The sequence below is a fragment of the Branchiostoma lanceolatum genome, chromosome 7 (assembly GCF_035083965.1).
Source record: "Branchiostoma lanceolatum isolate klBraLanc5 chromosome 7, klBraLanc5.hap2, whole genome shotgun sequence".
Taxonomy (NCBI): Eukaryota; Metazoa; Chordata; class Leptocardii; order Amphioxiformes; family Branchiostomatidae; genus Branchiostoma; species Branchiostoma lanceolatum.
Genome location: NC_089728.1, coordinates 16,645,114 through 16,669,885, shown reverse-complemented (window position 1 = coordinate 16,669,885; position 24,772 = coordinate 16,645,114). Strand labels below are relative to the sequence as shown.

At 41.5% G+C, this 24,772-nt stretch overlaps 1 protein-coding gene across 1 annotated transcript in view; it reads left to right on the top strand.

The window, feature by feature from the left end:
* The window catches only part of LOC136437921 (dynein axonemal heavy chain 5-like), a 120,211-nt gene that overhangs the window by 45,380 nt on the left and 50,059 nt on the right, over positions 1-24,772 (top strand). The window contains exons 14-41 of the mRNA XM_066432503.1: positions 237-415; positions 961-1,167; positions 2,607-2,778; positions 4,256-4,401; positions 4,951-5,078; positions 5,665-5,817; positions 6,081-6,169; positions 6,626-6,822; positions 7,365-7,601; positions 8,477-8,678; positions 9,604-9,839; positions 10,268-10,485; positions 11,067-11,173; positions 11,668-11,863; positions 12,856-13,096; positions 13,749-13,948; positions 14,252-14,363; positions 14,941-15,146; positions 15,546-15,753; positions 16,309-16,470; positions 17,636-17,860; positions 18,420-18,592; positions 19,511-19,689; positions 20,480-20,667; positions 21,353-21,547; positions 22,167-22,301; positions 22,926-23,087; positions 24,035-24,281. Of these exons, the coding sequence (XP_066288600.1) occupies positions 237-415; positions 961-1,167; positions 2,607-2,778; positions 4,256-4,401; positions 4,951-5,078; positions 5,665-5,817; positions 6,081-6,169; positions 6,626-6,822; positions 7,365-7,601; positions 8,477-8,678; positions 9,604-9,839; positions 10,268-10,485; positions 11,067-11,173; positions 11,668-11,863; positions 12,856-13,096; positions 13,749-13,948; positions 14,252-14,363; positions 14,941-15,146; positions 15,546-15,753; positions 16,309-16,470; positions 17,636-17,860; positions 18,420-18,592; positions 19,511-19,689; positions 20,480-20,667; positions 21,353-21,547; positions 22,167-22,301; positions 22,926-23,087; positions 24,035-24,281 (5,100 nt within the window). The remainder of the gene's footprint in view (positions 1-236; positions 416-960; positions 1,168-2,606; positions 2,779-4,255; positions 4,402-4,950; positions 5,079-5,664; positions 5,818-6,080; positions 6,170-6,625; positions 6,823-7,364; positions 7,602-8,476; positions 8,679-9,603; positions 9,840-10,267; positions 10,486-11,066; positions 11,174-11,667; positions 11,864-12,855; positions 13,097-13,748; positions 13,949-14,251; positions 14,364-14,940; positions 15,147-15,545; positions 15,754-16,308; positions 16,471-17,635; positions 17,861-18,419; positions 18,593-19,510; positions 19,690-20,479; positions 20,668-21,352; positions 21,548-22,166; positions 22,302-22,925; positions 23,088-24,034; positions 24,282-24,772) is intronic.

Below are 24,772 nucleotides of genomic sequence, written 5' to 3'. Positions count from 1 at the left end.
TGGGCTCGTCAGCTGTTCCGTAGGCTGCAGGAGCCCATGGAGATGTTCCAGGACCTGGACTAGGTCCCGGGTTGATTTTTACTGCAAGTCCCACATGGCCACGTCCCAAAAGTGGAAAAAAAAGTGAATCCTATCATTCACCACATAGTTAATCTCCAAGCAGGTGTAAGGATCCAGCTCAGTCTCAGCATTTTTGCGACAGTCTTTAGTTCATAATTTTGTACCTATTCTCACAGGTAAGATCTCGTGGGCTCGTCAGCTGTTCCGCAGGATGCAGGAGCCCATGGAAATGTTCCAGGACCACCCCACCGTCCTTCAGACCCCCGAGGGGAAGAGGACCATCAGGAACTACAACAAGGTGGCCAAGGTGCTGCTGGAGTTTGAGGTGCTGTACCACAGGGCCTGGATGAGACAGGTATGTTAGGGGAGATGGGAGGGTCCTAGAACAATGACCATTGTGTGAGAAACTGTGCAGCAGGTGTAGACCTTGGACGACCAGGAACAGTTCATCTTTACTTTATGAATGAATGAATGGCTTATTACATGTACATTGTTGCAAGAGACAACATACAGTATAGCAGCCTTCATTGGCTGAAATGCAAGATGATTTACAATTAAAAGTAATCTAAAATCAATAAAGATACATACATTAGCTCAACATTACAAACCTTACAGTACTCACTTTTAAAACCTATCTATTATTATCAATCCGTCTGTTATGCTTTTTTGAGGCATTAACACTTTGTCGTTGAGTCTTAACACGAATTTCTTCACTTCACTGAGGTGAAAATGAGAACATATATAGCTTTGGTTAGGGACGTCCCACAGATAGGACATTAAATAGAGGTACTTTGTTTAAGGAGAACCACATCTACGGCAGGCAAAAGAACCCATCACACTAATCGAAATGAGAAATTTTGTACATTACAAAATCTTCAATGTTTTGTTACCCCTGCACAGGTTGATGCTATGAAGGCAGGACTTGCTGCCTCCCTCATCGTGAGGCATCCCGAAACCAACGAGCTGTTCGTGAACTTTGACCCGTCCATCCTGACCCTGATCAAGGAGGCGGAGTGCATGGCCAGGCTGGGTCTGGAGGTGCCGCACGCCGCCAAGGGGCTCCGACAGAAACAAGGTCACTTCAAGGAGCTTTACAACAAGCTGCAGGTAACTACAACTCACATGCTCTGTGAAAAATGTCTTCTTTAATTTGAGTAATATTGTCTGAAATCATGGTAAGACTTGAAGATAGCACAAAGAAAGTTAGTTGCAAGTTCTTGCCCAAACATTCAGAATCTAGACACTATACTATATGTACTATAGACAACATACTAGCCTCTCTAGGTAGGAACTGTTATTATCAATAGACAGTAGGCTAACTTTGGCAAGGACACAGATTTCTTGCATCAGGTACTCAGCAAAGAGTGATACATAAATCAAAGGCTTGATTGTATTATATTGTTTGTTCGTATAACATGTTGGTTTGTAAATTGCATGTTGAATATTGAAGATTTCCCTCCATCATCTTTACAAAAATATACTTAATATAATAGTCTTAATCATGTATCTTGTTCACAACAGGGGGTGATGAAAAATTTCAACAAAATCATTGATGAAACAAAGGTGTCAGTATATATACACTATCATAATGTTGCCTTTTGGGGACTTTGGAACATGAGCACTTTTCATGACAAGCATATCCACTTCTCTTTCTCTGTTTAAACCCTTCTGGGTGTAATTTGAATCTTTGTTAAAGGATTTTTATCAGGAGTATGGAAAACTTGCACACACAGTCACACAGATATTAAGGTGCACAACACAATAGAGGTGAAACATAGCACAGGTGCAGCGTTTTATCCCACTTCAGCTTTATTTTCCACTCTTTTTTGGTGCATGGATTTTTTTCATAAAGGTGGCACCCTGAAATTCTATTCTAGCACAATTCATGATCAATAGCAAATTGTTAAAGCTGATATAAATGTAGATGATAAATCATCAAAATAATGTGTTATGAAAAATGTGCAACATTTTGCTATCATGCTACATTTGTACATGTACAAACAAATATCAAACTAAGAGTCCAAAGTATTTTATTGACGGACTTTGGAAAATTTAAAAGCACAGACCTCTCAACATTTATTCCAAAGTTTACATAAGACTTGTCATGACAAAAAAATCATATGTGACTTTTTCCGTACGTTGTGCCCAACTAATTTACAACAACTCTTTCATTACAGTGATGGGCGCATACTGTAAAGATAAAAGTTCCCGCAGTGGTTTTATTTTTTCAGTGTTTGTGGTGACCAGTATCTACCATGAATTTAAACTCACCACAAATATAGCTTGTATTCCCTACTGTACAGCAGAACTGTTTAAGCTACAAAATCAAAACACGACGGAAAAAAACTGTTCCCCTTCTACCTTTAGATTAAGTCCCTGCAAAAATAAATGAATATACAGTTTGTTTAGTTAGAAAAAAAAATCAGTTTCGATTTTTAATGGCAAAGCTCAGTATATGGTAAAAATAGCAACAGGCTAGTTGGGCAGCCCTGGCTGTGAGTGCTGAACAGCCAAACCAATAGATAAATAAATATCTGTACCCACAGCTGATGCTTGAGGAGAACAATCGAGTGAGAGGACAGGTGCCGTCAGCCTTCCAGGAGCTGATCAAGCCTCACCTGGCAAAGGTGGACCGGATCCTGGAGCCTGGACTGACCATGCTGTCCTGGACGTCCATCAACATAGACGCCTACATTGAGGATGTGTATGCTGGAATAGGTTTGTAGTTTACACACCTTCCATGATTATACATGTATATGAGTTTCATTTTGAGGATGTGTATGCTGGAATAGGTTTGTATTTTACATATCTTCCATGGATTTTATTTTGTAGTGTGTATTCTATGGTAGTACAAGGGCTACATCTAAGATAACAAAAAAGTGATTGTTGTTCAGTACCAGGAACAGGGAAAGATAACATAAAGTGAATATTGTTCAGCACCAGGGACAGGGATAGATTTAACCAGGAAAAGATAACATAAATTGAAAGTTGTTCAGCACCAGGGACAGGATGTTACTGTAGATAACGGGGAAATAACATAAAGGGAATTTTGTTAAGCACCAGGACAGGCATAGATAACAGGGAAAGATAACATGAAGTGAATGTTGTTTAGCACCTTGGACAGGCATAGATAACAGGGAAAGATAACATAAAGAGAATGTTGTTCAGCACCAGGGAAAGGAATGGATAACAACATACAGGAAATGTTGTTTAGCACGAGGGACAGGCATAGATAACAAGGAAAGATAACATAAAGAGAATGTTGTTCAGCACCAGGGAAAGGAATGGATAACAACATACAGGAAATGTTGTTTAGCACGAGGGACAGGCATAGATAACAGGGAAAGATAACATAAAGAGAATGTTGTTCAGCACCAGGGAAAGGAATAGATAACAACATACAGGAAATGTTGTTTAGCACGAGGGACAGGAATAGATAACGGAAAAATAACATACAGGAAATGTTGTTCAGCACCAGGGACAGGAATATATAACATTAACAGGGAAAGATAACATAAACTGAATGTTGTTCAGCACCAAGGACAGGTATAGTTATCAGGGAAATCTAACATAAAGTAAATGTTGTTCAGCACCAGGGACAGGTATAGTTATCAGGGAAATCTAACATAAAGTAAATGTTTTTCAGCACCAGAGACAGGGATAGATAGCAGTGAAAGATAACATGAAGTGAATGTTGTTCAGCACCAGGGAAAGGGAATATGATATAAAGTGAATGTTGTTCAGCACCAGGGACAGGGAATATGATATAAAGTGAATGTTGTTCAGCACCAGGGACAGGGAATATGATATAAAGTGAATGTTGTTCAGCACCAGGGACAGGGATAGATAGCAGGGGAAAATGACATAAAGTGAATGTAGTACAGCACCAGGAATAGATTGCTAACAACATGGTTTGAATTTGATTCAGCACTAGGGACAGAGGTAGATTTCAAGTAGATCTGTAAGAAAAAAACTGCTTTCTTTAATTTCCACAATGCTCTATTGCAAGAATACTCAATGAAAAGAAATTTGATCACTGAATAAAATACTTTCATTATTCACAAGACCGACTTTATCTGACAACAAAGCTTCAGCACAAACATTTAGTGGTTAAACAGTCATGTTGAAAATTATCATACTTCGATGTTGGATTTCAATAGGACTTATTATCTCTTTGCTTCCTCGTTTGCTGTAGGTGTCCTTGAGTTGCTGATCACCCGTGTGAATGACATCTCCGCCTACCGGATCGATGCAGTACTGCAAGAAATGGCCACCACAGTTCTATGTGAGCTTCCTGAGGAAGAAGCCTGGACAATAGAGCACTTCTTAGAAAGGACTCAGGTAATCAAGAAGTTATAAATTTCTTCAACCTCTGTAATTTTGGTAAATTAGAAGGAAAATCCATTATTTTAACGTTAAAAATTAGGTAAAAAATGTTTAATTTTCGTAAAAAATCAAAGTCATTAAAAAGATTTTTTCCAGGCAAAAACGATTGATGTTGTTAGAAAGAGGAAAAACTAATGTATAATCGAGCCAATTATAAAGAAGACTTGATTCTAATAATTTTAAATCATCTATGCCCTGAGGCATATCGAAGTCACCCTCAGAATGCTATAAAGGTCAATGTCGCGTAAGGGTACTTTTCACTTTTAATACGGAAGAATATCCAAACCCAATTTTCACCCAAAAAAAATCCATAAGCTTTTCAGCCATGTTAGTATTCAATGTCAGTTAGCAGCACATTATGAGAAATGTGAACTCAAACCAAAACCCTTTCGTCACTTTTTGTCATGCACTACCACAGACCCCTGTCGCAGGAGATCTGGGGTGTGCGCTGTTAAAAGATTACTGTAGGCAAAAGTACAAATTTTGTTCTCATGTATTTTTCAGGAGTTGTGTTCCAAGGGAGCGGCCACCCTCCAGTCGAAGAGTCAGCTGGTGGAGGAGGCGGCTAATGAGTTGATTGACATGCTGCTGGGGGATGTAGAGGAGCAGGAGGAGGAGCAGGAGGAGGAGGAGCCTGAGGAAGAAGGTACATCAATGAGTTTGATTTTTTCAATCCAGTTTTAAGGTACAAGATAACCATGACTGTAAGTACACGTTGCAATAACTATGGACTTTGAGTTTTTGTCAGAAACTGTGAGTCGCATGGCAAGACGGTAATTTATGCAAAACTTGGAAAAATTGTCCCAATGAAAAATTGTCCCAATGAGAAATGGTCCCCCATGAAAAATTGTCCCCATGAAAAATTGTCCCCCATGAAAAATTGGACCTTATGTATGCAGATTGCGAGTGCACAGGTTGCGCGGCTGTGAAAAACTTGGATACCGGATTCAGAGATATGTCCCGGCTCTCCTGCGGTTTGCATCAGGTGATAGGACTTGTGGTCAGGCCGGTACCTTAAGAGATACGGAATTCACTGAGTTGTATTCTATATGTATCAATTTGAAAGTTAAACAGTGATCTTAGGTTCCAAGCTAGATTTGATTAAGTCATGGTCACAATGATATTTAATTTGATAGGACGAGAAAAAATAAGGAAAAGACTATAACAATTGTATACCATGCAATGTTTAGATCACGATGGAACAAAGTCGATGGGCAGCCGCAGTGCTGCTAGCCGTGCCAGCCGGCGGGCCTCCCACCTGACCCTGAGTCCACCAATCCCAGCGGAGAAGACGCTGAAGAAGAAGAAGCGCGAGCAGAAGGAACGTCTTCAGGAGGAGGCAGAGAACCTTCTGCACCATTTTGCCAACAGGTATCTTAAAAAAATGAAAATAAGAAAAATCCTTCATATTATTGTGAAGATTGTCAAATTATAATTGCAAAAACTTATAACATTGTTGAATATTGCTGAAGGCTAATCACAAGTATGCTTCTTTAGAACGTATGAGTCTGAAGCTTAGACCCCTTTGTTGACTTACATTTTGTTAAAAAAAGTTTGCCTAGGCCTTCAGCATTTCTAACAAATTAGCAATGCCTGGTATTCTTGGATACATTTCTTTTTTTTCTGTTTGGTAGAAACCTTGATGCTTTGGTGCGAGTCACCCGTACAACCATGGATTCTATAAAGAAAAGGGTGTCATCCTCGTCCATGCTGATATACATGGGTAAGTTGTTTTGAAATTGTACATCGTTATAGATTATTTAATAATTCAGTGAAAGCATTAAAATCTGGTGGCAAAATATTTTTCGTCACTAGTATTGATTTAACAGTTAAAGTCTTTTTGTTGATAGCTGCTAAACATTGTTTTCGTTTGATCAGATACTAGTACTGTAACTGTACAGTAACTGTACGTTTATCTACTTTGCCGGGATTCAATTTTGCGGGTTTTTCCCACTGTTGAGTTTGCTGTTGAAAGAATCGTGTAGTAGAGTAGTAAACAACGGAAATCATGAATTTGAGGTGGACAGGTCACTACAAAACCCACAAAAGAAATCTGCTATACGAACATTTCTGAATTCACAGTATACAAAATCTATTAAAACTATGATCTGCATAGGCGACCGAGTGCATCTTATTTGTTGAGAAATGAGCTTAAAGAAGTTCTGCGTTTGTGTTCAAGGAGATGCAAGCGATGCTGACAAGAAGTCGAAGAAGGAGAACATCCCGATGTTCCGTGCGGACATGGCGCTGGCCATCCCCAACATCGTGATGACCCCCGCCCTGGACGAGATCCAGCAGACCCTGAACAGGGCCGTACAGGCCATCCTCGGGGTGTCCAGGGGGGTCGCACAGTGGAGCAAGGACAGGCCATCAAAGGTAAGGGATGATCTCCAAGCAGATGTTAAGTTTGAAAATTGTAATGCTTTCTGATTTTGTCTTGGAGAGATGTAGGATAGAGTAGACTGAATAGAATCTTTGGCTTGTAGAAATTTGGATTTCCAGTTTGGGCCTCTCTTCTGATGATGATGATGATATAGCCGATATGTAAATGTTCTGTGTTACTCAATGTTTGCTTGAGTTGAATCTTTTAGGGATATCCCTCACAGCTAAACGCCTGGTTCCAATTAGTTGCTAACTGGGACCCTAGTTCAATCCTAAACTGGGGACATCTCGGTTGGGGCTGCGCCCATCTTTTGGAAGGGACTTAAATGGGATGTTCAAGGAGGTGCCTCAACCAAGATCTCGAGGTCCTAACCCTAACCCTAACAAGGGAAACCCCATCCCTGTAAAAACATACCCCACTTCTGAAACAACAAACTTGCTGACGTATGTGCCACTTGGCACTACAAGGGTCCAAACGAACAAAAGAAATTGTATCTTTTATTGATAGTTAATTGTTGTCCTCCCGTTTTTCTCAGGTACGCCAAGAGGCGGGTAATCTGGAGGAGCGCCGTAGCTCCGTCACCAGTACCTTCACCGATGTGAGCGATGCCGCGTCCCTGCGTCGTCTCCGCTTCCTGGAGGCCCCCACCTCGGACAGTGACTCCTACAGCGTGGTCACCCAGATCAACAACTACTACAAGGGCGTGGCCGAGAACAAGGAGGTCACCCGTCTGGCTGGGATCCTGTCTACATGTATCAACTCCACAAAGAAGGTATGATTAATGTATCCCTTGTTTTTTTTTTAAATTTAAATTCAAAACTTTATCCACCACCACCAATTATTACAACGAAGGTCAATATTGAGTTAAAATCACAATCATAATAATTCAAATACTTGAAAGTAACATTACAGAAGCGATACAACATTGTAAACAAAATTTAACTAGTTAATGATAAATAGGTACATAAAAATAAAAATGAAAATTGTATGTACCCCTTGTTACCTCCATGAAAAATGGAGGTATTGTTTTGGGTGTGTCTGACAGTGTGTATCTGTTTGTGTTTCCCCCAGATATTTGTGGTTAGCATATCTTAAGAACATCAGGATGGATTGTGATTATATTTGGTATGTGGGTAGGTCTTTGAAAGACAAAGGTCAAGGCTGATTTTTGGCACCCTGGTGGCTGACTTTGGTACTGCAGGAGAATTTTCTTTTTTTTGTATCTTTTGTCCTGGATATGCTGTGGTTTTGATTTTTTGGTGGCAGATAACTTTTAATGTCAGGATGAAGTTGTATAGGTTTAGACCCCCTAGTTGCCTATATTTTACAGAGACAGTGTCTTTTTCTATTTCAGTACAGTAACCATACAATGTAAATATAATCAGACTGTTCATTAGGCCCAGATAAAGGCAGCTGAGAAGTTGCTGTAATGTTAGCAGGCTGGTGAAATAATTGATGTGGTCGTTAACAGAGAGCCCTACTGTCAAATAACTTACCAAACTGATGAAGCTATTCCCGGTAACATTCCCGAAATTTTTTTTTTTAGTTTACGATTTAGGTACTTTTCAAAATTTCAAATTGTACTGCTATTTGTCCAGTGCTCAGGGTGCACAAACTAATGTTGTTCATTCTCTGAAACCTCTTCAGGAGGTGACCACTGCCCTGGAACAGTTTGGGAAGTACCACCACATCTGGAAGGTGGAGAGGGATGAGGCCCTTCAGGAGTTCATGCAGACTAAGCCCAGCCTGTCCGAGTTCGAGGCCCAGATCTTTTACTACGACCAGCTGGCAGACGAGATCATGGCTCAGACTGAGTTTGTGAACGTGGGGGCCATCGCCATCTACACAGGTGGGCCTTTCTTGTTTGTTTGTTTTTTATAACCGGTAAAAAGCCTCATGGCGTAACACACCAGGTTTGTACTGAAGACTGCACGCTGCATATCCGGACAGATTTATTTGATCCACTCACGCTGGGAAGGTCCCCTACTCTTTTTGATAAGGGTGGTGGGTTCTTTTACGTAATAGAGGTGTGTCCTATTTGAGGGACGTCTCTTTCAGAAGTTAGGTACTCATTTCCACCTGAGTGATGTGAGGAAATTTGTGTGTGAAAGTGCCTTTCCCAAAGGCACAGCGTCAACGGGACAAGTCAGGGAAACCAGGATTTGAACCCAGGACCTCTGGGTTCTGAGCTAAACTGCCTCTGCCTCTAAACGCTACCATGACACCTTGTGTTATAATGATTAAAAGAACTCAATCCTGGCATACGACTTGTGTTTCGGTCTGCAACATAACAACATTCATAACTATACGTATTGAATTTTTTAAAAGAATTTTCATATTACAGTATTACAGTTATAAGAATGTAAGATGATCACAGAAGAGAGATTTACTTTATGGTCACATATGGATGTACATGATTGTACTTTATCTAGTGATTTTCCATTCCTTTCTTGGACAGCCCTAGTCCTACTCTCTTAAGATGCAAAATGAAATGCAAAATGTAATGCAAAAATTCAAAATAAGAATTTTTAAAAATCTTAATACTTAACTAATCTTTATTAATTTTATTGATTTTTTAGTAATTTGTATAAAGTTCAATTTTTATTAACATTTTTTTTTTTAATTAATTTTTTTTATTATTTTTCATTATTTTTTATTTTCATTTATTCTATTTTCTATTTCATGCAAAATTTTACATTGCTCAACATTTGCATTAACCTTGGATTAGTTTGAAGAAAAGCAATGTCTGATTATTGTACAATTCTATGCCACAGAGCAACTGAAGCTGTCCCTGACCACTGAAACCAAGGCCTGGATGCAGCACTATGGGAAGTACTGCAACATCAAGTACCGCACCGAGATGGACAACATCTTTGCTTTCATCGAAGAGCTCACCAAGCGCCTGTCTCGTCCAATCAAGGACCTGGACGACATCCGCATTGCCATGGGTGCCCTGAAGGAAATACGGGAGAAACAGATCGAGATTGACATGTCCATCGGACCAATAGAGGTACATCACTACGGCTCACGCTATAGTTAAGATCACACATTGATATCACCATTAGCATTAATCTGCCGGTTACATAAATCCGCCACTTTGAAATACAGTGTGTTTGAGAGAACTCCAGTGTAGCACCCCCCAGGTATGCACAGTTTAGATATACAGGAGTGCATTATACTGAGGGACGTTGGGTTGGAGATCTGTTTGGACCCATCTTTTCAGGGTGTGGCGGAATTATGTTCCCTTGTGGAATTATGTTAACTTAGCTCCCACGACAGCTGCATTACACCATGCCATCCTATTCATATTCTGCATTTTTCTGTTCTTGCCACTGATTTTAAGAGACAGGATTTGTATGCTATACCAAGTTGGCATGAAATTCTGCATTGAATTTCTCAATTTTGCATAGAACTAACTGATGATCTTCCACCACACAGGAATCCTACGCCTTACTGAGCAAGCACGAGCTTCTGTACGCTCGGGAAGAGGCCGAGAAGGTGGACACTCTGCACTACTCCTGGGAGCGCCTCCTAGCGCAGGCCATGGAAGTGCAGGACCATCTCATCAGCATCCAGCCCAACTTCAGGGGCGGGCTCATCAGCAATGTCAAGGCCTTTAAGGAGGAGTGTACCAACTTCTATGGTGACTACCACAGGTATGTGTATTTCATCAGATGGCTGTTAGCTAGCAGGGCGTCAGGGTGTCTTCTGGATGCCCTACACTAAGAAAACAGAGAAATTACATGTAGAAGCCCTCATTTTGCAGGGGACACCCAGTGGGCACACCAGTCCTTGGATATACATTTGCTTCTTGGGACAGACAAAAATGTTCCCTCATTGGTCTCAAAAACTTCCCTGACATGAAATTGATGAAAAAGGTATATCTTCATAAGCTAGAATACACAAATTTACCAACGAAAATTGACAATTTCTGCTCCAAAACAATAGGTTTAAACAAATTCATAGCTGGAGATAGCCCTGTACTTTATCTATTTGTTAGTGTAAACATCAGAGTAATGGCTGTAGCGTTACATGGAATACACTTTTTAGGACTTGATACTAATCCTGTGTCCATACATGTGTGTCTCCCATACTAGTATAGAGAAACCTTGACACATGCATTTATGCAATTAAGCAAGACCTGTATTGTTTTACGCTTGTTCTATGAAGACTGCAATCTTACTAGCTAATGTATTTTTTCTCATTATGTTCCTTGTTTTTTTCTTGTTTCTAACAGCAAGGGACCCATGGTCGCTGGTGTGCCTCCACAAGAAGCCTCTGATCGCCTCATCATCTTCCAGAACAGGTTCGACAACCTGTGGAGGAAATATGTCACCTACTCTGGTAAGGACTTTCTTCTGTTTAGATATCAAAACAAATTTATTATGGTTTTTGAAAACCCTAATAAATAGTCACTGTGTAGAATTTTGTAGTGCTCAAATACAATGTATTTCTAAAAATAAATCTAATACTCAGCAACATCCCATGATTTAAGACCAGGTAACAGTAGTCTGTACTGATGACTTCCAGGCTCTTTCAGACCAATATTCCCTTTATCTTTTTATTACCTCTACATTGAATTATAAGACTTGGTGTTAAGCTTTTACTATAAATAATGGTTTGGATAGGGGGGTCATGTCAAATGAGTTAATGACCATAAACCGCTACTGTTACTGTGTCATAGTATCAGGATGCACAGAAAGTTACTAAGCATGTGAATTGGACAATGCTTGAGTGACTTTTATTTGGCGTAACTTATTACATTGCCTGGATGCCTAGTAACCTTTGTCGAAGTAGCAATTAAATTTTGTTTGTGATTCAAACCTACATGACTACAGGAGGTGAGGATCTGTTTGGTCTGCCGGTGACCCCGTACCCAGAACTCCACGAGATCCGTAAGCAGCTGAACCTGCTGCAGAAGCTGTACCTGCTGTACAACAACGTCATCGAGACGGTCAGCGGATACTACGACATCCTCTGGGGGGAGGTGGACATCGAGAAGATCAACAACGAACTGCAGGAGTTCCAGAACAGGTGAAGAAAAATTGTATCATTAAAGGAAACCCAAGCAATATTTGGGTCCGAAAAATCGGATTTTAAAAGTCAATTTATGTCGTCATTTCTATACATGATTAGTTCAAACAGCACTATCACAATGTATAGCAGTGTCCATAATGCAAAAATACTACATTGTTGTGATGTGAGAACTCACTGAAGATCGTGGCTGGAGTTTTTGTAGGCTTGCAAAAATAAGGTATCATCGTTTTTGCACGGTTTTAAAATCCTAAAAGTATGAAGTTCTTACGCAAATGTGCTAAACAATGTTACTAAATGTCACTACCATAAAGATTTCAGCATTTTGTATTTCCATTTTTTTTGCCCTAATATTGTTTTGGTTGCCTTCAAAAAATGACTATATGCATGATGTACAAGATGCCTAATCTACTGGTAGTTGTAGCCACTACTAAGTATCTAATACCAGCTCAGAAAAGGACAAGGAATAGTCATGCTTCCAAGTACCAAAGTTATCAACCAAGGATTGATGTGTTCAAAAATTCCCACTAGATAGCTACATGTATATAAACAATGCTTGCAGTCTGATGTGCAAAGGTTAGGTGTCATAGGTTGTTCAGTATAATATGACCAGCTGCTGCCATGCTAGGTGCCTGCAAAGCTGGTGTGTTGCGGTTATGCTGGCTATTTAGATACAGATACAGAAAACTATCATTTAGTACTTTGGTTGTGAAAACTTTTGTTCGAGTAGATTTTCAGGTGAAAAATATGTGATCTTTTAATTTGGTGACATCCTGGTGATCAACATATGCGGCTGAACCTTTACAAAAGGAAAATATAAAACACATCATGCAAGATATTGTCACATAGATCAATGTGTAATACAAAAACACTTCATATAATCTGTTTCTTTGCCTCATGACCTCAAAGAAAAGTGGTCTGCAGGCTGATATGAGCAAAGATTCAAACAAACAAACAAACAAACATGATACATTTATCATAATCTATGCCAGGTGCCGTAAGCTACCCCGAGCGCTGAAGGAATGGCAGGCCTTCCTGGACCTGAAGAAGACCATTGACGACTTCAACGAAACCTGTCCGCTACTGGAGATGATGGCTAACAAGGCCATGATGAAACGCCACTGGAACCGCATCGCTGCAGTCACCAACCATCCCTTTGATATCGAGAGCGAGACTTTCGCTCTCAGAAACATCATGGAAGCCCCTCTCTTGGAATTCAAAGAAGACATAGAGGTAGGATAAAATCAGCAGTGATACCAGATAGGTCCTTTCCCTGGTGCTGAAAGTATTGTGTTTGGTATCTTTTTTCAGGAAATGACTTTTCTTAGAATTCAAAGAAGACAGAGAGGTAAAATCAGCACTAATACCAGATACTAGTTCCTATCCTCGGTGCTGAAAGATTTGTGTGTGGTAACGTTTTTTCAAGAAATCAGCTATGTGTAAGATTTTGAGGCATGATTCACTGGTAAAGTTTGATCTTCCAATCAGTTTTTGTGTTATGCTGAAGGGCGGTTTACCGGTTATATAGATGCAGATACAGAATGCTGTGCCCTTGACACTGGATAACAACCCACTGCCTCTTGTGGCCTAATAAAAGGCTACGGGACTAACTTTACAGGAACCTAAGTGGGTATCTCATTGGACTGTGGCATGTTGTCAGCCTTGCTGCATCCTTAATTGGATTTGTGTTACTCTTAACTTTATAATGGGAATATCATGCAATACAGGGTAGGTATGACTAGAAAGTCACTAAGTGTAAAAAGATCATGTTTTTATCGCTGAAATTTGTTGAGCGCTCTGTCAAGTAGCTCGGCCGCAGCGAGGTCGCAAACGTGTTTGGTGAGACACCTGCTTTACCTTAACCTCTGTATCTGCACACACTCAGGACATCTGCATTGCTGCGGTGAAGGAGAAGGACATAGAGGCCAAGCTGAAGCAGACCATCGCGGAGTGGAACACCCACACTCTGACGTTTGCCAACTTCAAGACCAGGGGCGAGCTCCTCCTGAGGGGGGACAGTACCGGGGAGATTACCTCGCTCCTAGAGGACAGCCTGATGGTGCTGGGGTCTCTATTGAGCAACAGGTCAGTAGACCATCATGGAATGTGGTAATGTAAATGCCTTTAAGTTTGCGGGTTTTAATTTTGCGGTAAAGCAAAAATGGCGTGTTCACTGTGGTTTCAAGTTCCCGATTGAAACAATGGGGTAGGCGGGCAGAAGACGGAAAAGGCATTTTTGTTGTCATTCTACGTTTGTGGTGATGAGGTCTCATTTTTATTGAATGTTGGATATGAATCATATTTTCAAGAGCAACCACAGTAACACAATAACAATACTTTTACAAATATGGACAGCCTATAACTTGATGCATGGGTATTTTTCCACAGGTACAATGCACCTTTTAAGAAGCAGATCCAGCAGTGGGTGCAGAACCTGTCCAACACCACAGACATCCTGGAGAACTGGATGGTTGTACAGAACCTGTGGGTTTATTTAGAGGTGGGTGATGTTACAGTCACAGGAATAAAACAAAACTAGTCCTTAGTTACGTTCGCTAGAAAGGTTATTTTCTTGGTAGTGTTTGTAGGTTTCTGGTTTAGTCAACATAACTCAAGAAGCTATGTATCCAGGATAGATTGTCATGAAAATTGGTATGTGGTTACGTGTTGTTTTATCAAAGAAATTATGAGATTTATGAACCCCCTGGCACATTTCCTATGTATTGCAGCAGAACTTCCGGTTTTGATATCTTGTTTTCTCGTCATAATTTTTGGGTGGTAGATAGTTCTTTCGCTTGGAAAGAAGAGACATACATTTGAGTCCTCTAATTCCTTATACATTGCAATGATAACAGTAACAGACAGCATCCAGTGTAACTCAATTCAATCCAACAAATACATGTATTGCAATATAGAACTTTTCATTTCTGCCTCTCAAATCGTAATAGCTATAATCCTTGATGTGGTGTTTTGGGGAAATTTCTCGTATACTCTTTCCCTGCACACTTAGTAAAGCTGCTTTCTTATAACACAACTGTAGCTATAACAGCATTTCGTTGTTCTGACTTTATTTCTAGGCTGTGTTTGTTGGAGGTGACATCGCCAAACAGCTCCCCAAGGAAGCTAAACGATTCTCCAACATCGATAAGTCATGGGTGAAGATCATGACTCGTGCTCATGAGAACAACAACGTGGTGCAGTGCTGTGTGGGAGATGAAACCTTGGGACAGCTGTTGCCCCACTTGCTGGAACAGCTAGAGCTGTGTCAGAAGTCACTGACAGGGTAGGTGTAAACATCATGTTTTGTGCATGTGACGATCATGTGAACATCATGCTCTGCGCATGTGAACATCATGGTCTTTGTATGTAACAGTCATTTGAACAACATGGTCTGTGCATGTGACAGTCATGTGAACATCATGGTCTGTGCATGTGACGGTCACATGAACATCATGGTCTGTGCATGTGACAGCCGTGTGAGCATCATGTTCTGTGGGTGTGACATGAGTCTGGTCATGTCCATGGTGCTGAACTGCCTCTTGGTCCAAGTGTCTGCCAGCTAAGCTTAAAAGACCTCTTTTCCCAGAAATTCTTGATTCTTACATGTATTTGGTGTTCCTTCTTAAGCACTGGTCACTGTTTGAGATGATTCCATGTGTTCATCAAAACGTCTTTTCCTTAGGTATCTCGAGAAGAAGCGTCTGTTGTTCCCGCGGTTCTTCTTCGTGTCGGACCCGGCACTGCTGGAGATCCTGGGCCAGGCCAGCGACTCCCACACCATCCAGGCCCACCTGCTCAGCGTGTTCGACAACATCAAGACCGTCAAGTTCCATGAGAAGTTCTACGACAGGATCCTGAGCTGCACCTCTTCAGAAGGGGAGACTATCGAGGTTAGGGAGTGTTATGTTATGTTGCCTCTATCTTTGTTGTGATGCAGAAATGACACCATGGGCTTCGCATTAGTGTAGGGGTTCCAAGAGTATATCATCCAAACAATGGAATCAACATGGCCTAAGCAGGTTAAAAGACAACCTGGATAAATGTTCATAAAATGTTGAATATGAAAAGCAACAACTAATCTATAAGTATTCCAGGCCTGTGCAGCCTTGCCTCTGGAACTAGAAGCCGTGAGTTTCTGTTGCTCACCCAACATGCATGCTACCGGAAAGGGTCGCAGGCCTTAGGATGGGACGTCAAGCTGCGGTCCACGGTTCATTGTGCTTGTCAATTTCCCTGGTACAATGACCCTATAGATACTGTACATAGCATCTGTCTTCTCCGTCACAACCAGTGCAAGAGTAGCTGTTCAGTGAGCTAAGCTGGTTCGAGATCACTATCACTGAATTTTTTTGTGTGTGTGTGTTTGGTTGTTCAGCTTGATGAAACTATTCACGGAGTGTTACTGTTACAGTACTGAAATGTCTTTTTTGTGTGTGGTTGTTCAGCTTGCCCACCCGGTAACTGCCGAGGGTAACGTTGAGGTGTGGCTGAAGACCCTCCTGGACCAGTCCCACAAGACTGTACACAACATCATCAGGATGGCTGCCACCGCCATCCAGGACTCCAGCTTCAACCTCATAGAGTTCCTCAACACGTTCCCTGCACAGGTCAGTTATGTGTAACATTCGTTGATGAAGGTTAGACATCCAGGTAATAAGATACGCCCAAAATAGTTTAACTCAAGCAACTAAATAAGATTTTGAAACAGTCAGACGTTTCAGTCATACGTTTCAGACAGCATCCGCTATCATTCGTCATTATGTTCTTTTAGTCACTGACGAAAGATAGCGGATGCTTTCTGAAACGTCTGACTGTTTCAAAATCTTATCCAGTAACTATTTTTGCCATATGTGTAACATTGCACAGCCAAACCAATATATATAGATAGATGAATAGCATGTAAATTTCTCTGATGTGAACCAAGTGATATGTATTTTAATATAAGTGCAGTCTGAGTGAAATGGGTGTTGTCCTTAGTGCTGAAAGTGCAATGTGTTATTCTGAGTTTTCCATCTGTAACTCTTAAAATAAATCATGTTTGGTGAACTGCATGGAATGAGCTTTATCCTTAGTGCTAAAAAGTGTTATATACAGAAAACAGTTAGTTGTATAGAATGAAAAGACTCTTTTTACACAAACAAAAGATTTATTCAACCGACGTTTCGGTGACCATCTGTCACCTTCTTCAAGGCAATTCTGACTGGTTCACATAGCAATGCAGCACAGGTAAAAAGAGTCTTTTTATTCTGTGACTTACCAACCTGATGAAACTATTCACGGAGTTAGTTGTATAGTGCACCCTACATATATTTCTTGAGTTTACATGTAAGTAGTCACTGGCTTTTCTAAGAGTTTGAAGATGTTTGAAGGCTTACACTAGAACTCTTCTCCCAAGATATCAAACCTGGTCTCCCAAACAGTTTTGTCTCCTTCATTGTTCTCAGTTTAATATTCCATGGTCCTTCATCCATGTAATACTATGGTCACAATCGGAAAAAAGGGGCTCAGCCTACAAGTTTATGGGCTGTTTTTTTGCACTTCTGGGCATGGGTTACCCGGCTACTTTGGGGCACAGCCGGCCTTCGGATTTTCTAGACTCGCAGTTAAAATCATCCTGGGGCCCAGTGAAAAACAGACGCCGTAACCTAATTGCAAAAACACTTGAGAGTTACCGAAAAATTTGTTGCACTAGAGCCCGGCCAGGGCTATACCCCCTACGGGCACCGGCTCAAATGTGACAACAGCATAACATATAAATCCTCTGCACTGTAGGTCGGACTCCTTGGTATACAGCTACTGTGGACCAGAGATGCCCAGGACTCCTTAGCCAATGCCAAGTACGACAAGAAGGGCATGGCCCAGACCAACCAGGCCTTCCAGGAGCTGCTCAACACCCTGATCGACATGACCACCAAGGAGCTGACCAAGCTCGAGAGGACCAAGTACGAGACCCTCATCCTCATCCATGTGCACCAGAGGGACATCTTTGACGACCTGGTAGGTTGGACAGGGAATCCTCTTAGAGCCTAAAGAGTATTCTAGATAATGTAACGTAGTTGTGATCTAAGGGAGGGTTCTCAAGAGTTCGTATATTCAAGTCCCTATGAGTCCACATTTTTGTCCGGAGTTTGTGGCCAAAGAGGTACAAAACACATGTAGTAGCTTGATAGCAGATTGGTCGGTCAAAGGGAAAAACAACAGTTCTTTCCCGCCAAAATGGCCTAAACCCCAAAAAATGTCAACGATTTCTACATTTCTATGAGGTTAATGATACTAGTGATAGTGCAAAATATTGTGTGGCCGTAGACTTTGAACCCCAAGGAAGAAGTGTCTGTTGCATATTTGACCTTTGGGTACTGTTATTTTTTATCTGCATAGCCGGTATAACTGCCATTAGGTGTTATGTACCAGCTTTGCAGACATACGGCCCGGTATCAGCTGAACGACCTGTCACACCAAACCTTTGCACATCTAACTGTCAGCATTGTTTAAAGCTATCTAGGGAAAACGAAATTTGAATGATAAAGGGTACTGACTTTCCTTATGTTTATCCCAGTGCCGGATGCACATCAGGACTCCAACAGACTTTGAGTGGCTGAAGCAGTGCAGGTTCTACTTCAATGAGGACATCGACAAGTGCATCATCTCCATCACAGACGTGGACTTCCAGTATCAGAACGAGTACCTGGGTGTGGCCGAGAGGCTTGTTATCACACCTCTCACTGACAGGTGAGCTTCTCATCATTATCTTTCGGCCTTAATGTCATACCTGGGCCGTGAAAACGTTTCATACGGGTGTTCCAGACTGGGTGATAACGGCTTCCATAGAATGTTTAGAATGCATTTCGAGTTCAACGAGTGTGCCGGTGTCGAAAATTCAAATGCTGGATTTTGGGCGTTAGAATGTGCGGCTGTTACAATTTGTTGTTCGAGGACACCAACTTTTCTCAACTTCTGGTGCACTTTGCATTGAAACGTTTGTTTTCTCGGGTGGGTTTGACATAAAAAGAATACAACATGGGGTTTTCTGCATCACCCTCAGTCCCATGCTCTTGCCGTCGGGCGATCCTACCCGCGGTCGGGCTGGTACCTCGGGTGATAAGAAATAGTATTGTTTCAGTGGGACTAAGCTAGTACATATTTCACTCCAAATGCCCTTTCAAGCATTACTTTTGCTACGTTCTATACTAGTATTCAATTCCAGTATCTCAAAGTAAAGTGTTAGTAAAAGACAAATTTCTGCAATGCACTCGGCCACATGGTTTCCAAGAGCTTCCAAAGCTGTCACTACTACATTCATGCTACAGTAGTGCCGAACCTGATTTGAAATAGCATATAAAAATGTCTCTTTTTCCAGCAATTTCTTTATTAAGAATACTGCAAGTTTAACATTAAAATAAAATGCCTTCTTGAAGGAGTTTGGTATAAAATGTGCTTGTAATACCTTTTCAACACTAACGATTCATTATTTTATCTTGAGCTAACAGCATCAATGGCCATAGCACTCTATGTTCTGTATCTATATAGCCGGTAAAACCGCCATAAGGCATAACACACCAGCTGGTATAGCTACCATTCGGAGTAACACACCAGCTACTGTTGTTTCAGTACCACAGACAGTAACACATTGTTCTCACATTCCATTAGATGTTACATCACCCTTGCCCAAGCCCTGGGCATGAGTATGGGAGGAGCCCCTGCTGGCCCGGCCGGTACAGGCAAGACAGAGACCACCAAGGACATGGGGCGCTGTCTCGGCAAGTACGTGGTCGTCTTCAACTGCTCGGACCAGATGGACTTCAGGGGCCTGGGAAGGATCTTCAAGGGTAAGAACTAGTTCTTATTATATCTCAGTGTTTGTTAAAAGATGGCAGTGATGGGATCAGTGATTGGACTCAAGTCTAGTACTGTAAATCACTTTCATATAGCGGCAGGAAAATATTATAGCGCTTGGGGGAAAATGGAATAGGTCAAGGCACTTAGTTTTAACAGTGGGAACAAACATTAATGTCTCAAATATTAGTGATCAAATATTCGCGATGATGAAATGTTGACTAGTGACCTTTAAATCAGCTGAAATTGATAACAGTATGAGGACTTCAAGTCATCATAAAAATTTTCTAAACAATCTCTTCAATCCTCATTAGGTATTCTGATATGACTAAAATCCCACTTTGTTGATTCTTTTAATATCTGTAAGGATTTGCTAGTTTACTACCTTAATTGTTGGGTTATAAAACACATTTTTATAACAGGTTAGTTCCTTTGTCTATGGAGGTTTTGTTTTCGGTATGTCTGGATGTCTGTTTTCTTGTGTATCTGTATTTATTTTGAAACACTGTTAACTTAGTAGATTGGCAGGATGTGAGTAGAAAGATGGTGTCACTGCAAAAGTCAGACTTGTGGGAGTGACAGGAAGTAGAGTTCAGAGGTGATAGAACTGGTCATTTATCAGACATGATAGAAATTCCGGGTCATGGGGTCAATAGAAGAGGCTACTAATTCACGGGAAGGTATAATAATTTTTCATGGTCTGTCTATCTGTGTTTTTGCAGTTAGTAATATATATTTTCCATATGGTTCACAGTACTAATATTTGATCTTGTCCACCTTCAGGTCTGGCCCAGTCCGGAAGCTGGGGTTGTTTTGATGAGTTTAACAGGATTGACCTACCGGTGCTGTCTGTGGCTGCCCAGCAGATTGCTGTGGTCCTGGCCAGTAAGAAGGAGAGGAAGAAGCAGTTCATCTTCACTGATGGGGATGTGGTGGATCTCAGCCCTGAGTTTGGCATCTTCCTCACTATGGTGAGAAAACAGTCTAACTTATTCTTTACCAAATCTTCAGCCTACAGCCAAAATAAGTTGATTAGAAGGAATGAACAATGAACAAGAAATGAGTTGTTTAGAAGGAATGAACAATGCTCTTTGTGATCCATATACATGTACATGTATTATGGATACTCGGTTATGGGGTATTTGCATGTTATTATATTTTCTATTATTTGGAAAAGTGTATCTATTTATAACATTATAGTATTTCATGGTACACGTCATACATTTGTAAGTTTATCTGTCTAAAGTATATGCTTATTGAAGAAGCTAGCAAGCCATTATCAAAATGCCAGTGTCTGTAAAAGATACAAGTTGTTTATTGCTTTTAGAAATGACAATACGAAGCCTACCAAATGCCTAGTTACCTCCATGAAAAATGGAGGACCTGGTATAGTTTTTACTCTGTATGTGTACGGGGATATATCTCAAGATCGGCCCGATGGATTGCGATGGTATTTGATAGCTTGGTTAGTGGGGTGAACCCGACGGTGAAGGTCAATGTTGGTCCCCCTGGTGGTTGACCTGGATACTGCAGGAGCATTTTTTTTTGATCTTTGCTTGTGCTGTGGTCTTGTTTTAAAGCTGAAGTTGATTGTTTGGAGCCACCACTAGCATTGAATATAATTTATAGAGATCCACAATCTTCCTTTACTTTCAGAACCCCGGCTACGCGGGTCGACAGGAGCTGCCCGAGAACCTGAAGATCAACTTCCGCACCGTCGCCATGATGGTGCCCGACCGCCAGATCATCATCCGGGTCAAACTGGCCTCCTGCGGTTTCCTGGAGAATATCCTACTGGCCAGGAAGTTCTACACACTTTACAAACTGTGTGAGGAACAGCTCACTAAACAGGTCAGTTTGAAATTAATAATCATCATAAAGATCTATACACAAAGTAAAGTCCTATAATGCTTCTTAATTGGAAATGACCCAAGGCCAATATCACTTGATCTGAATGGAAGTGTGACATAAGCACTGGATCTAAGGATATCTGGCAGTCTGTATCGGCCCCCGTCTCGGTTGAGGTGATGGGTTTTCCATGGAAGGCTTGAATACACAAGAGTTAAAGAGTGGAAGAATTCATTTTATACCTGGGCCTCAAAATGTTTCGTTACAGGTGTTTTGGACTTCCATAGATTATTTAGAATACATTTTGAGTGCGCCGCTTGTGCCACAGTCAAAAATTTGCAGATTCGCAGGTTGGAATTGATGTCGCTGCAATTTTTTGTGTGTAGGACACAAAACTCTCATTTTGCATTGAAATGTGTTGAAATGTGTTTTTTCAGTTTTTTTTTTCAGGTGGGCAGGACATAAATAAAATACAAAACGGTGTATTCCGCATCACCTTCAGTCCCTGGTGATACGTAATACACCGTGTTGTATTCTAGATGTACAGTCTGATAACATTTGTCTATTTATCCAATGTTTTTACAGGACATTGTTAAATTTTGTTTTGTATGAACTGTTGCAGGTCCACTATGACTTTGGTCTGCGTAACATCCTGTCGTGCCTGCGGACCCTGGGCGCCGCCAAGAGAACCAGTCCCGGGGACACGGAGAGCACCATCGTGATGAGGGTCCTCAGGGACATGAACCTCTCCAAACTGGTAGGTCCATCTGTAAATAATTTCATCAGTTGAATAACACTTTATTCACAACCAGGATCTACATGTATAATTATACAATCAACACCTGACGTTTTTGTGACCGTCTGTCACCTTCCTCCGGACAATTCTGACTGGTACTGGCAATAATTATTCTTGTATATATTAAGACAATACTGTACATTTTGAGCCACATATATGACAATACATTTAGGAAGCATTGTAAGCAGTGACAGCTAGTCTGCAGTTTGGAATAGTACCAGTCAGAATTGGTCACCAAACTGTTGGTTGCGATTGTATGTCTTGGTTGTGAATAAAGAGGTTTGTTGTCCACTGGTAGGGTCATGTTTTTGATTCTCCACTGGGATCCTGTTTATTCTTAAAGGAATTTCTTGGAAATAAAAGGATTTCTAATTGTGATCTCAGGTATGGGTAAATGTTATGTTTTATAGGTTTACACAATACCTTTAAGTTATGTACAACTTGTTTCACTTACTGCTTTGAGAACTTGTTCATCAGTTGTTTTTTTGGCAAAGCTTCAGGAGCAAGCCCAATATACATCTGGTTCCAAAGATATTCCAACTATTCCACAGGTATTTCTTATTGTTGTTTTGTTTTGTTCTGTAGGTGGATGAGGATGAGCCCCTGTTCCTGAGCCTGATTAATGACTTGTTCCCGGGGATCACCCTGGACAAGGCCGGCTACCCCGAGCTGGAGAAGGCCATCGCTGACGAGGTGGAGTCAGCTGGTCTCATCAACCACCCTGCATGGAAACTCAAACTGGTCCAGGTAAGACAGGAACCACCCATTAATACTACAGTCACATTTGCACCAATACCTGTAAACTAAGGATGAAGCTGGGCTCTGAAACTACAAATTTGTCCCGGTGGACTGATGGATATCGAGGGGATACCCCTCGGTTTTTTCACGATTAGCTTATGGCATCTATTTGTCACCGGGTCCTGGGTTGATTTTAACTGTGAGTTTAAAAGATTGTGCCTTTTACACTCATTGGCACCATTTTCTTAGAAGTTCTAACAAATTCACCATTTCAGGCAACATACTGCAGCAGATTGGCGACAGTTTGGAGCCAATTGGCACCTGTTCACAAATGCCTTTCACTAACAGTCACCAACAGTCGCGGCCCAGTGAAATACCCACTTTGGTGCTGTGTACCTAAACTTGTTTGACACTCAATTATACTCAGACACTAGATATTGAGTATCTTAAGCTCATACAGCTTGATTCTTGGATAAGCCCAGGCAGGTATAGGTAGGAACTAGTCTGGATCTAATCAGAAGCTAGTCAGGAACTAGTCGGAAACTAGTCAGAAACTAATCAGGAACTTCTTCTTCTTCTTCGTCTTCCGGTAATGTCCATCGGCCGGATATCGGCCATCACTGACATGTCACGGGTCAAAGGTCAGGTTCTAAACAGGACTGGACACCTTCGAGACGAAGGTGGCCAGGGACGGGGACTGGACGGTGGCTTCAGGCAATGCATTCCAGTCGCGGACGGTGCGTGGTAAAAAAGAGTACAGTCTGTAGTCTGTACGACAGTTGAAGTGCCGGAACTGTTGACTGTGAACTCTCCGTCTTCTCCTGTTGCCAGTGTCAGCCAGGGGTCTGACTTGTAAGGAACTAATCAAGCCTCAGTTCAACAGGCCCCATATGTATGGTTAGACACTCTTTAATCTCTTTACTATAACTCCTATGACTAACACATGGTCCCTCCAGCTGTTTGAGACCCAGCGTGTGCGGCACGGGATGATGGCGCTGGGACCGACCGGCGCGGGAAAGACCACGTGCATCCACACCCTGATGAAGGCCATGACGGTCTGCGGAGAGCCCCACAGGGAGATGAGGATGAACCCGAAGGCCATCACAGCGCCGCAGATGTTCGGCCGGCTGGACGTGGCCACTAACGACTGGACAGACGGGATCTTCTCCACCTTATGGAGGAGGACACACAGAGCCAAGAAAGGTATGGTGATATTGCAATCAAGTTAGCAGTTGTTAAATGTTAGTGATTTTTGTGGTAACCTCTTCATCGTGAACTCAAAACATGCCACTACAAAATCGTGACTATAGCATGTTCAGAACACGAGGTTTCAAAAGCAAAAGCTCCCCTGCAGTACCATAGAAAGTCTCTAGGGGGGCCCGAAATCCAATCCTTTCAAGGTCTCACAAAGACCTACCCAGACCTGTGGAGGAGGACCCACAGGGCCAAGAAAGGTATGGTGATATTGCTTTTGAGTTTGCAGTGGTTTAATGTTTGTGGTTTTTGCGATGACCCCTACACCGTGAACTTAAAACATGCCACTACAAAATCGTGACTATATATATAGCATGTTCAGAACACGAGATTTCAAAAGTGAAAGTTCCCCTGCAGTGCCATAGAAAGTTGCTAGACAGGGCCCGAAATCCAATCCTGGTCTCACAAAGACCTACCCAGACCTGTGAAGGAGGACACAC